The 11,678-nt window shown below is 41.7% G+C and overlaps 1 protein-coding gene across 5 annotated transcripts in view; it reads right to left on the bottom strand.

The window, feature by feature from the left end:
• Positions 1 to 334: 334 nt before the first annotated feature.
• Positions 335 to 11,678, bottom strand: part of robo1 (roundabout, axon guidance receptor, homolog 1 (Drosophila)) — a 247,734-nt gene continuing 236,390 nt past the window's right edge. For all 5 annotated transcript variants that reach the window (XM_078929630.1, XM_078929633.1, XM_078929632.1 and 2 more), the window contains 9 exons: positions 10,747 to 11,133; positions 10,069 to 10,185; positions 9,036 to 9,180; positions 8,579 to 8,809; positions 7,085 to 7,569; positions 6,840 to 7,001; positions 2,930 to 3,205; positions 2,651 to 2,841; positions 335 to 1,550 (listed from right to left, as the gene is read on the bottom strand). In XM_078929630.1, the coding sequence (XP_078785756.1) occupies positions 1,536 to 1,550; positions 2,651 to 2,841; positions 2,930 to 3,205; positions 6,840 to 7,001; positions 7,085 to 7,569; positions 8,579 to 8,809; positions 9,036 to 9,180; positions 10,069 to 10,185; positions 10,747 to 11,133 (2,009 nt within the window). In that variant the 3' untranslated portion in view covers positions 335 to 1,535. The remainder of the gene's footprint in view (positions 1,551 to 2,650; positions 2,842 to 2,929; positions 3,206 to 6,839; positions 7,002 to 7,084; positions 7,570 to 8,578; positions 8,810 to 9,035; positions 9,181 to 10,068; positions 10,186 to 10,746; positions 11,134 to 11,678) is intronic.

Genomic DNA, 11,678 nt, shown 5'->3' with positions numbered 1-11,678 from the left:
GTAACCCACGGTTTGGTTGTAACCCTTGTGCTATCCTAGGCACTTTAACATTGGGAGTTGGGTCATCTAGACCCACTAGACAGTGCTCTGAACCATTTTTCTTCAATGATTTGTGATCCTCACTAGTGTCCATGGATTACATGAAATCTTTCCACCTTTATCCACCTTTGTCATGGTAGGAATAACACCTCAACATAGGGGTGGAGTCATCTAAGATAGCACAAGGGTTAAAGCCTCTTTTTACCTTAATCTGACTTAAGTGATCAAAGAGGAGTATGTTCTATGAAAACACCTTCCCACAAAAATAACAAATGTTGAGTCAGAGAAGAAAAGCTTTTTATAATTTGTGTTTTTTTTATTGATCTTTTTTTATTATTCTTTTGCTTTACGAAACAAATGTTTGCAGATGTCCTATGAATAAACAACAGCACCCCTTTTTTTTCTTCTTAAAACATGGCTTTATCAGCCCTTTTCGTAACAAGAAAAGAGACTCTGCCTCTCCAGATTCCCAAAGTGACGGATTTCCTGTACTGGACATTCATTTAAGTGCATTCGTAGGCAACGCAACCATTTCGAGTAATGTGCAATAGCTGATCTTTATGGTTATCGTGAAAAGGATATTTACATTGCAGCTATGACTCACATTTACTACCCTTTTTTCATCACTTGAGTTAGCGTAAGAACTGGAGAGGGAGACAATCACCACAATAGAGTCTCCTTTCAAGCGCAGCTTTTGTAGAAAATTAACCTTTACCTTCCTCACCACCATCATCATCATCATCATCATCATCAGGATTAATAGGCTTGTTTGTCATACCTTTTTTTTTCTTCCAGTAAGACAAAAAGGTTAATAGATAGAATGGTTTAAAATAAAGTTTAGTGATTGTGCTTTTAAAACCAAAGTAAAACAAAAACATTGATGATGACACAGAACAAAGCAGTGCATTACAAAACAGAACACAATTCCCAAAGTGGCACTTTCTCGGAGAGCTAAATAATATAGCAATTTACAAACATGGATGGAAATGATAAAATAATATTATTTAGTGACATAATAAAATTATAATCTGCAAAACAAAACAAGGAAGAGAACTTTGAGGTACCACAATGGGTAAACAAGGAGACACATATTTACAGGCAGTTCACCCTCTCAGCTTGCAGCACTTCTGGTACAGTAACATCAGACTGTATGCAAGTTCTTGAAATGTCAAGCCGAGTTATGTCAGTGACTGGAGCAGGACTTTTCTCCATATTGCATTGGAATTCAAACATAAATATACCATTGTATGTATTTTTGTTTTGAACGCGTCAAGCTATTAACTTTTTTTTTTCTCATGGACATATCAATGATAAGTTAGAAAAGAAATACAAAACACATTGGTCTGTTGTCCAAATGCAAAGAAACATTACTGATGGAAGTTATGATGGCAGCCAACAAGATGATGAAATACTGAGATATTTAAAATTGTAAGAGAAACAATGGTGCTCCATTCTTGGAAAAATCTAAACAGTTCCTTCGTTTCCTTCTCTGTTCTTCAGCTTTCCGCTATCTAGAGGTAAAAAAAAACACACACAGAAATGCTGTTGTTAGCTTCACATGAACTAACAGAATATAAATCAATATGGGTGAGAGATTTTTAAAAAGAGACGAAACTGCATAAGTGAGAATAAATTGGATTGTGATCCTGTGAAGAAAGCCCCTGTCATCACATGTTCATCAGAGTCAGTATTGCTGCATAGCACTATTGACTTCCAGTGACATTGCTCTGGAACTATGATCCATATCAGTTTAAACTGTGGTCAATCTAACATGATTACACTCAATCATATGTATGAGTTTATTCATTTTATTTCCTTAAGCGACTGCAAGATCATTATTCATTGTGAAATTGCAATAATGATAAATACATTTACTATAATCCAGTATGTCCTATGTTTTATTCTTTTATGTTTATAGTGAAACAAATAAAACAAAAATTACCATCATAACTGTAATTGGTTTAGTAAAAAAAAAATGTTTATTTTATCATCAAAATATTATTTGTTAACCTTTTTGGATTAAATAAAAAATCATATTTAAATGTTAAATGCTATGTTCACACTGGCAACACGCGTACAGGAGAGTAATTCAAATGAAAAGTCTAAGTAAACATGCGTAAGTGCCCTTAAGGCCGCCGTGGTAAAAACTCTTTTGTTTGTGCGTTGCTACGCAACCTTTTAAGTCTGTTATCAGGCTTTACGTACAAAACGCTTTGCCACTGACCCGGCATTGAAAGTGTAACCAGTTGAAGATTGACCAATCAGGGGGCCAGGGATTCAATTTTAAAATAAAACAATAATTAGTAGTGACGTATGGGCGGTGTCCAGTTCGCGGAACTGCCAATCGTCTGAGATTTTATCATGGAGGAGAAATTAATAATTGCGGTTTGCGCCTGGACGGAATGTTATGACTCCAAGTATTTCATATGCTGGACTATAGAGCTGTGAAAGAAAAAGCCTGAAGCAAGATTTATCAGATTTGCACCGCTTCGACATTGTGCACCACGCCTGCTCGATAATTGAAGTACATGCGCATAGTTTCGAGAAGCAACACTCCAGTGTGAACAGCATATGCTAAAAGTCTAAAGGTTTTTTAATTATAAGCTTGCACCTCTAGTTCATCATCTCCTGGGTGAAAGGCTCCAGAGCTGTTAAGACCCATTTCTGCAGGATTTCTTCGGCTTCCTTCTCTCCGTCGGCCCCCAGAACCCCTGGATGACATAGAACTGGAGGAACTTGGATCTCTGGGACTGTTGACGCCAGGGAACTGGGGCCGGCTGTAGGGTAGGATGTCTTCTGATCCTTGGGAGCGAGACAAAAATGTAAGACTTAGGAGTCAAAACACTGGAGATGACTATAGAGGACTGCTTTAATTGGGAAACGGTAGTACCTGGATGCTGCCGTGATTTGATGCCTGAGCCACTCTCAGTTTTACTGCCTTTCCCTCCCAGAGCAGACTTTTGTCTGTCCTGGCCGTCTTTGCGCTCAGACGAGCTGGGTCTGGTCTCAAAGCTTTCTTGGGGTCTGTAGCCACCAGGTCCTCTTCGCTTGTCACGAACATCACCGGCTTTTGGGGATATGATTCCTCTGCCCTCCAGAGCTGCTTTGGACGGATGTGTGGGGGACTTGAGCACTGCTGGAGGAGGAATGGGCGGGGGTGGCAGATCTGGTGGATAACAGGAAGCAAGAAATGTTAACCTCACCCATCTAAATGTTTTGTGTGAACTACATTTTTCTCAGTTGTCTCACATCTGCAATGTTATTCACAGACACAGTTTTCAACATTTCTCCAAGCAGACTGAAAACGAAACCCTTCACATGAGAGAGGCCCAAAATTGTCAAGGTTACGAGATTTGAGCAAGAAACAAGAAGGAAGGAGGAGGAGCGTGGCGCTCAGCAGCTGGCTCTCTGTCCTGCTCGACTTCCCCTGTCGATGAATCAATGCTACTTGTCCTTGAGCCATTATTCACATGAGAGCAGGCAGTGGGCCGCATGGCCTCTCACACATCACAGAGGCATCTAAACAGAACGTGAGCAAAAAGCCTTGTCGGCCTTCGATCGATGGCTTCTCATCTTCTAATCAGCTTCCAACCCGAAGGATAGTTTTGTTGGCACACCCTTAAACCATGCATGATTTAAAGATGAATGTGGACTGGCAACTTTTTGACTTTGCCTGCATCGAGTTAGAAGAGTGTGCAAAACTGAACTGGACTGAGGGAATCAAAGCTGTTTTTTTTGTTTGTTTCTTATCCGCAGAAGGCGGATGAGGCAGGTGATGTCTTTGCTTTGCTCTTGCTGGCAGAAACGGACAGCTTCAGTGCACCTTTCTGATTATCCTCCACCCACTCTCCCTGAATACAAAAGGGGGGCGGTCAATATCATAGAGTAAAGAGGCGCCTGTAGATTTTTTTTTTTTTTTTATTATCCGTCTTGCCTCCTGACTTCTGCCTCAGTCAGAGTCAGATCAATGCCACAGTTTGTGAGCTACAGCTCCCTACACAGGAGGAGCAGCGCGCCTATTAGATTTACGAGGAAATATCGGCGAGGACAGAACTCAGGTCTGAAAAGTGTCTCTGAGTTTGCCAAGGAGGATGGATCTCAGGGCTTGCTGGTTAATTAAGCAGACAGGGTTGAGACAGATCAGAAGAGACAGGAAAGGGTTACGTTCAGAGGAGTGGGTAGACGAAGGCATCCAAGTCAAACACTGTATGAATCATAGGGGGAATATAACAGGGGTATTTCACCATCCACTGTGCAAAGACAAATTAAATGACTAGGTCAAGGAGGGGTAAGCAGTAGGGAAGAAGGAAGGTTGGCATGTAGGGGTAGATTGGTTATCTCTCCTGCTTGTTTATTTGTTTTCCTGCTTTCTGCATTTTAACTCTCGATGCGCGAACATTTTTGGTAAAGGTGCCGAAGCAAGAATTGAAAGACGTCCAAAAGAGCAAGTCAATCGTGCATCCACAGAACACAGCCTTTGTGGCCCTGCCTTTGTTCTAAATGTCATTCGATCACCTTTCCTCACCTCTCACCTAAACGACATTATTCCAGACCACAGGCAGGACAAACAGGGCGGTAGGTTTGGGGGGGGGGGGGGGGGGGGTAGTGAGGCAATAAACTCCAAATGAAAAACAATCCATTCAGATCAAATACAATCAGCAGGAGCACTGATAGACAGAACTGAGGAGCTGTCACTCTGCCCCCCCCTCCCAACTCAAACAAAGACAGCAGACAACGCGAGGTGAGAGGAGGGTAGGATGGAGAGATCACTCCAAAGGGAGGGGCAGAGGATGGGGAGGAAGCCAGGATGTAAGGAGGCGTGGTGGTGGTGTGTGAGTGTGTGTATGTGTGTGTGTGTGTGTGTGTGGGGGGGGGGGGGGGGGGGGGGGGGGGTTGGTGGCAGGATATTCTGCAGTGATATAGCTGGTCTGGCTCCCAGTGAGCTGGATATTAAATCTCCCTGTCAAGTGCATCCAACACTCAAGGACACCTGACACTAAGAGCAGAGCCAGCTCCAGGGCGGCATGTCGTATAGATAGATGCTGCACAATCGCACACAGATACATTTAAGAAAGAAGACAAGAAACGGGAAGAATATTCATTTCCATTTACAACTTGGCCTTTTTTATTGTACTGTTCTTTCCTTTTTATTTTTCAAAATCGTTACTACAAAAAATCAATTGCTCTGTTACTTTAGAACTTTGAAGTTTTTTATTGTGCTAAGAGCTGAAGTATTCATCCTAGTTTATCTAAGTTCAAGTTCAAAGTGAAGAAACATTCACGTGCCAACATTGCCAAACTAAGCAGAACTCTCCTTCCAAAGCTCCTCTTCCATGATTTCCCTATAACCCCTGGCCTGCTGCCCACAATTTGCTCGTCTGTTTAGTAATAATAGAGATCAAAAAATCTGCCACATATGCATGAGGTTGCTTTGCTGCACACCTATACCTGGAAATTTACAAACACTATATCCCAGTTAACATATTTTTATCCTTACATCTCTGTACAGGAGCCACTGACACAAACCGGTTATATGTGAGTTAACAGGATGCAGCTGCTTGTGCATCTATTTATTTAATAGCCCGATAAAAAACTTGTTTGAAAAAAAATGTACAGCCCTTTTCCAAAAAATTGGAATATTATAGAAAAGTGTTATTCATTCAACTAAACTTTTGTGGAATATACTACTAACCCCAGTTTAATATTACTTAAATTGGGGTTCCAGCTCATAAAACCCACAAAAAAAAAAAAAAAAAGATTTCAAAAAGTACAATAATTTGGAGAAATCTGCCCAAATTTTGTAGGATAAATGAAATTCACAAACTAACCATCTACTGAACTCAAAGCACCTGCACAAGTTCCCCAGATGTCATTAAATTGGTTCAGTTCGGTTCAATATGGGGAAGACTTCAGATTTGACAACTAACCAGAAGACCATCATTGATCCGCTACATAGTTTGGGTAAGCCACAAGAGTTCATAGCTAAGGAGGCTGGCTGTTCACAAAGCGCTGTGTTCAAGCAGGTCGAGGAGGAGAAGATGGACCAACAAAAGAAACGACGGTGGACTTCAACCGATTATCAAAAGGAAAAAGTGGAATGAGTGGAGGGACAGCTTCAAAAACCACCGCTTTCAGACATATTCGGGAGATGGGCTACAGTTGTCGGGTTCCTCTGGTAATATCTGAGCCTGGGCCAACAGGGAAACATCTATACTGGTCAAGGAGAAGGAGGACCTGGATACGAGACCCTGGCCCCTGCCCATACTACTGAGGTACTGAAGATGGACATGTCATATTGAAAATACTTTGTTTTGATAACTTTGATGTAATCATAATTTCTGCCTTTAAAAAAGGTAAATGGTGATTTATCCACAATAAACATTTTTGAAATCCTATTTTTGTGGCTTTTATGAGCTGAAACTCTTATTTATGTAAAAATAATACTTGAAATCAAATTAAAAGAAGTAATCCCTGGATATATATATATATATATATATATATATATATATATATATATATATATATATATATATATATATATATATATATATATGTTTTATTAAAGTACTTTTTTTTATGTAATTATGGAAATAAATACACTTTTGGAAAGGGTCTTTATGCCATCCTGTAAAGAAAAGAAAAAAAAAAGCCCTTAAAGATTAGACTAGAACTCCCACAAAAGTCAAGAGTTGTGGATTTGCAATTTTAGTTTATAGAATTTTTCATCTTTTCTCACAAATTTAATCTACATAAAACATGAACTCAAACTGAGCTTATAACACATGAAAGCATATGTGTACCTTCACTGAAGGCCTCACGTCGTTGGTTCCCTAGGTGACCCGCAGAGTGCTGTTTTAGCTTTTTTGGAGGCCTCCTTTGTATAGCAGCCATGCTCATATTACTGTCTGTAGACACCGGGCTGCTGGGACGGTGACTTGACTGGCTTATTTGGTATTTTGGCGCTGAGGAAAGAGACAAGACAGTCGTTTGTTTATGCTGTTCAAGAAATTTCTTCCACTAAAGGCTGCTAATGAACTGATGGTACCTGGAGCTCCTCCTGCTTCCTGGCCTTGTGAATTTGGGTGCTTTCCCACCCTGAGGCCTGAATACTCTGCAGCAGCAACAACCGCTTGAGCAAAATCGGCATCTGTGAAGAAGGATCCGTCTGAGGAGCTAACAGCGCTGGACCTCCCTGACGAAACATTGTCCTCCTCAGAGGCCGAGCCCCACCCGTTGATCATGGAGCCGGTCACTGAGCTCTCCAGATCACCCATGCTGGATGCTGGTGTCTGTTCAAGCCCTCGTAGTAACAACCTTCGTGCGTGCATTTGAGGGTGGTGGGGGTGTGTGTGATGGAAGTGCATCTTGGCTACTTCAGCGTCTGTCTCATCACCATCCTCTTCGTCTTCTTCCATTATACCCTCCTCCTCCATTCCATCAGTGTCCAACCCCAACGGGCTGCTGATGAACCCGTACGTGTGTGAGGGGGAGAGTGGTCTTGGAGGTGGTGGGGGGCTCACAACATGGCGCCTAAAAGAAGTGCATTTTATCAAGAGAAGTATAATATTTCAAATCAATTTTAATAAAAAACATGTATAAACAAATAAACTGATCAGTGCTCGGTCAAAAGGACCCAGATCATAGCTGCTTAAACTGATCTAAATGGGTTTGTCAGGTACTTCTTTCTCTCAACGTTAGTACATGATTGACTTTTAGGATTTAATGCTACGGTCAAATACCCAACACGACACACAGTTCCAGGCTTCTATATGGTCTCATCTCTGACATAAATGATTTTAAAGTCCCACTCCAATCATCTTCTGATTGGTTTTAAAAGTGTTTCCAGTGGTCTTTTAATTATGATTATGTAAATTTTAGCAAGTCCTGTGTTGTTTTCTAGAACGTAGTTTCTGCAGAGCGGAAGTATTTCATTGGAAATTTGCCTCTTAGTTGTAGGCGGAACTGTAGGTGCCCTGTAAACCCTCCCTCATTTTCCATCTATCTGTTTACACCCTCTCCCACTACAGCCCCTCACAACCCTAACATAACATTACTGGTGCAACAAAAATGGCAAACAATATTGGAGTTATCCAGACGTACAGTACAGTTTTAAGCCAGATGCCGGAGGAAAACAAGACGCACATGGATCTAGTCGTCTACAAGTGAATGCATCAGACTGGAGCAGAGCAGGGAGCTTGTGACCAACCGAATGTACCTTCTAAGTCACTACTACAAGCTTTTTCAAACTGCTTTTTTTCTTCTGCTCCTGATTCACAACAATTTGAAAGACGTTTAATTTTCTTTATCATCTTGAGAAAAAATGCCATATTGGAGTGGGTCTTTAAGGGCATTTAGACATTTACTGTAGACTTATTTCAGCTGCCACCTTGTACTGACTCTAATATAGCAAATGACTCCCAGGAAGATAAAACTGTAATTCAAAATTAACACACGTGTGCTTTTCTGTAAGACTCAAAATAAGAATATGTGATGGTTTGTCATTACAGACTTGTTATGAGATGAAATACTACAGGTGTACCGGCGTTCGTGGCTGTCCTGAGCATCCTGGAGCATTGGTTGCATCTCTTCCTGGGGTGAAGGGGTAAGAGTGGCAGTGGACTGGTGACTGTAGGACACTGCAGCTGGGGAAGAGGCCGCCCCACGGATTGGAGGAGTGGGCCCTCTTTCCATCTCCTCCTCTTCCTCCAGCTCATCGGGCTGCAGGTACATGTGAGATGGGGGCATGGGGCACTGCATGTCCGGATCACAGCTGCCAGCAGACACAAACAAGCTTCGTTAGCATCGTAACATGCTGGGAAAGGCCTTTATTCCTTGAAGCCAGAAAAGCATGCAATAAATATTCATCCTTCGATCAAGGTTTGACATGGACCCAGCACAGACAACACCTGGAGCAAATACTTGGAATGGATACCAAAGAATTGATGAAACTGGACCAGTATTCAAATGCATTGTGTGCTCAGACTGCCTTTGTCTACCTTTCATCCATCGACAGAGAGTACTCCTCTGTGCTCCGACTCGGGGGTGGGTTTGCAGGAGGGGGAGGCAGAAGGTCAGCCCAATTCATTGTGCTTTGTTTGGGTAGTTTGGGGGTGCGCACTCCTTTCTTATGACCCTGACTACCTGCTCAACAAATGGGGAAAAAAAAGGAAAGCTTAATCCCAGGATTACTTCAGATGCAAATAATAAAGTAAATAAACAAATCAATTATTGATGCAAGAAAAAAAAAACACATAAAAGAAGCTTACAGTGGATAAAATGAACAACAGTGGCAAAATGCTTATTTTATGTCAGCGTTCACACCTTTGCAAATATTAAATGGTGGAAAATACTGCAGAATGAAAACTGTGGAAAAAAGCGTTTAATTAAAGCTAGCCCACTAAAACTGTAAACCAATGAGCTGTGATGTGCAGCGAGAACTAAAGGCCTCATCTTAATGGCTTGAATTTCAAGTGCAATATCAGAATGGATACGTGGCATTAAGGTGGCAGCGTTGCATGCCGCCCAGGATGTGTAGTCATTTGTCCTTGTCCACCGACAGACACTGAAGTCCTGATGAAATTATGCAGATCCACACTGATTTCAAGTAAAACCATTTAACTGAATTAATGAACACACAACAAAAGTGATGTAAATACAAAGCAAAACAACAAAAGAGGAGCAGAAATGATAGAAAACAGATACTTGTATCTAATTTATTTTGTTTAGCCTAGAACAACAAGGCACATTGAAAGGAAAAAATACGAGAACTGAGCAACTTGTTTTCTGTTTGACTTGGAAGTCAATCAGATTAAGACCTAAACCAAATCTTATTAGTGTTTCAACAATGATTTATTGCCTTTTAGAGATAAACAAGAATTTTAAAATCAGAGAATGTGATTATATTTCCATTACAGCAGGAAGATGAAAACATTTTGCACTTCAAAAGGAGCCAAAAACATAACCAATCAAACAAAAATCCAATTTTATATGGATTTTTTTCTATGTTTGGACTTTAAAACAGCCTTGTACCTGACGTGCTGCTGCTGCCTCTGTCAGAGCTGTTGTAGGACCCCCCAGTGTGGCTTTCATGGGTCTGGTTGTAGGGGATGGTGGCTGGCATGGGACTGTCACCTCCTCTATAGCGATCTGTTGGTGGGACAGTGTAGCGCGTTGTCACAGCAGGCATAAATCTTGAGGAGTTGAGCCTTAAATCGTGTTTGGATTATGAGACTATTAATTAAGTAACTGCACATGCAAATTGTCATTTTAGGTAAGTGCGTGAAACTGAAACATGCAGCATCTGCACAAAAACTTTGAAGCCACATGTTCTACTACACATGCACGTATAGGTTATGGTAGAATCAGTCATTGTTGCCTTTTTCTATAGAAATCTGATGCCACAGGTCTCCCCTCACACCTGCCTTCATCACAATGCCACATACCACAGGATGACAGCCTGGTCTATATTTAATGACCATAGGTAGCATAGAAAGTGATGAATGGTTACATGGTTACAGACAAGCAGGGAGACACAAAAATGCCTAGATGTGACTGAAAAGGTTGACATAGAACCAATGAGCATGAACTCTTCCACGGTGAGGCCGAAAGAGCCAAGAGAGGACAGAACAGGAGGGAAAATTGAAGAGGAGGAAGATAATGGCTGAGAGTTAACCTGTGCAACCGCTGCTGGGTTTTCCTCACACTCACCCTTGTTTAGTCGGTTTTGCTCCATAATGCTGTACTGCAGCTGGGAGCCCATTTCCTGTTTCTGCTGCTGTATTGAGACAGGTTTCCAGCAGTGTTTCTCATTCATTTCCCCTCCTCCCCCAAGTCCACCTCCACTCCCTCCGGTCCCTCTGTCTGGATTCATGTTGTTGCCCAGGATGGAGGACTGGATGAGCTGGGTGGTGGCATAAGGTGTCGGCTGACCGCCAGGACCTACAAAGCGTCCATCTTTGAGGTTTGGGCTGTTGAAGGTCTTCATCTCATTGATCTTATTGGACAGGTCCACATCTCCATAAACTCCTGTGTCTGGTACCAAGAGGTTGGTCTGCTTGTTTTCCATCTGGCTGTTATAATTGGCGATACAGTCCGCTGGAGAACATGAGGAGGGGATTCAGTCAGTCTTTTCTGCAGCACATCAGCTTTGCGGGAGCAAACCAGTCAGGTAGAAGATTGAAATAAAAACATTTTTTTTTTTTAGATCACATCTTAACAGAGAAGCTTGTCTGTCTATAATTTAAGACTTTGCACTGTTTGCCAAATATTTATCTGACCCTACAATTCAAAGTGTATTAAGGTGGCGTTACACCTTTCCCGGTCTATTCTCTGCCTAACTGATGACTCAGAGCGGGTGTCATCTCGTTTTTTTTTTTTTTTTGATGGTATAAGCATCCTCATTGAAAGGGACAGAGAGACATGTCTGTATCAAAGACATGGAATGAGACATGCAGTAAAAGCAAGACTTCGCTGACAGATCCAGTTTTCCTTGGCTCATAAAATATTCAAATCCTCCAGCAGATCTGAGAGCCAACCTCGTGGTAAATACCAAAGACGGCCATAGGTACAAGCCGCTCGTGCCAGGCGCCTCACATTTCAGCTCAACACTTCAAAGGCCGATGTGTGAAAGCACCCCTATG

The sequence above is a fragment of the Oryzias latipes genome, chromosome 13 (genome assembly GCF_053564925.1).
Source record: "Oryzias latipes strain Hd-rR chromosome 13, Olatipes_Hd-rR_3.1".
In the NCBI taxonomy this organism is placed as follows: domain Eukaryota; kingdom Metazoa; phylum Chordata; class Actinopteri; order Beloniformes; family Adrianichthyidae; genus Oryzias; species Oryzias latipes.
Note: the sequence above shows the minus strand (reverse complement) of the source record. Positions and strands in the feature narration are given on the sequence as shown.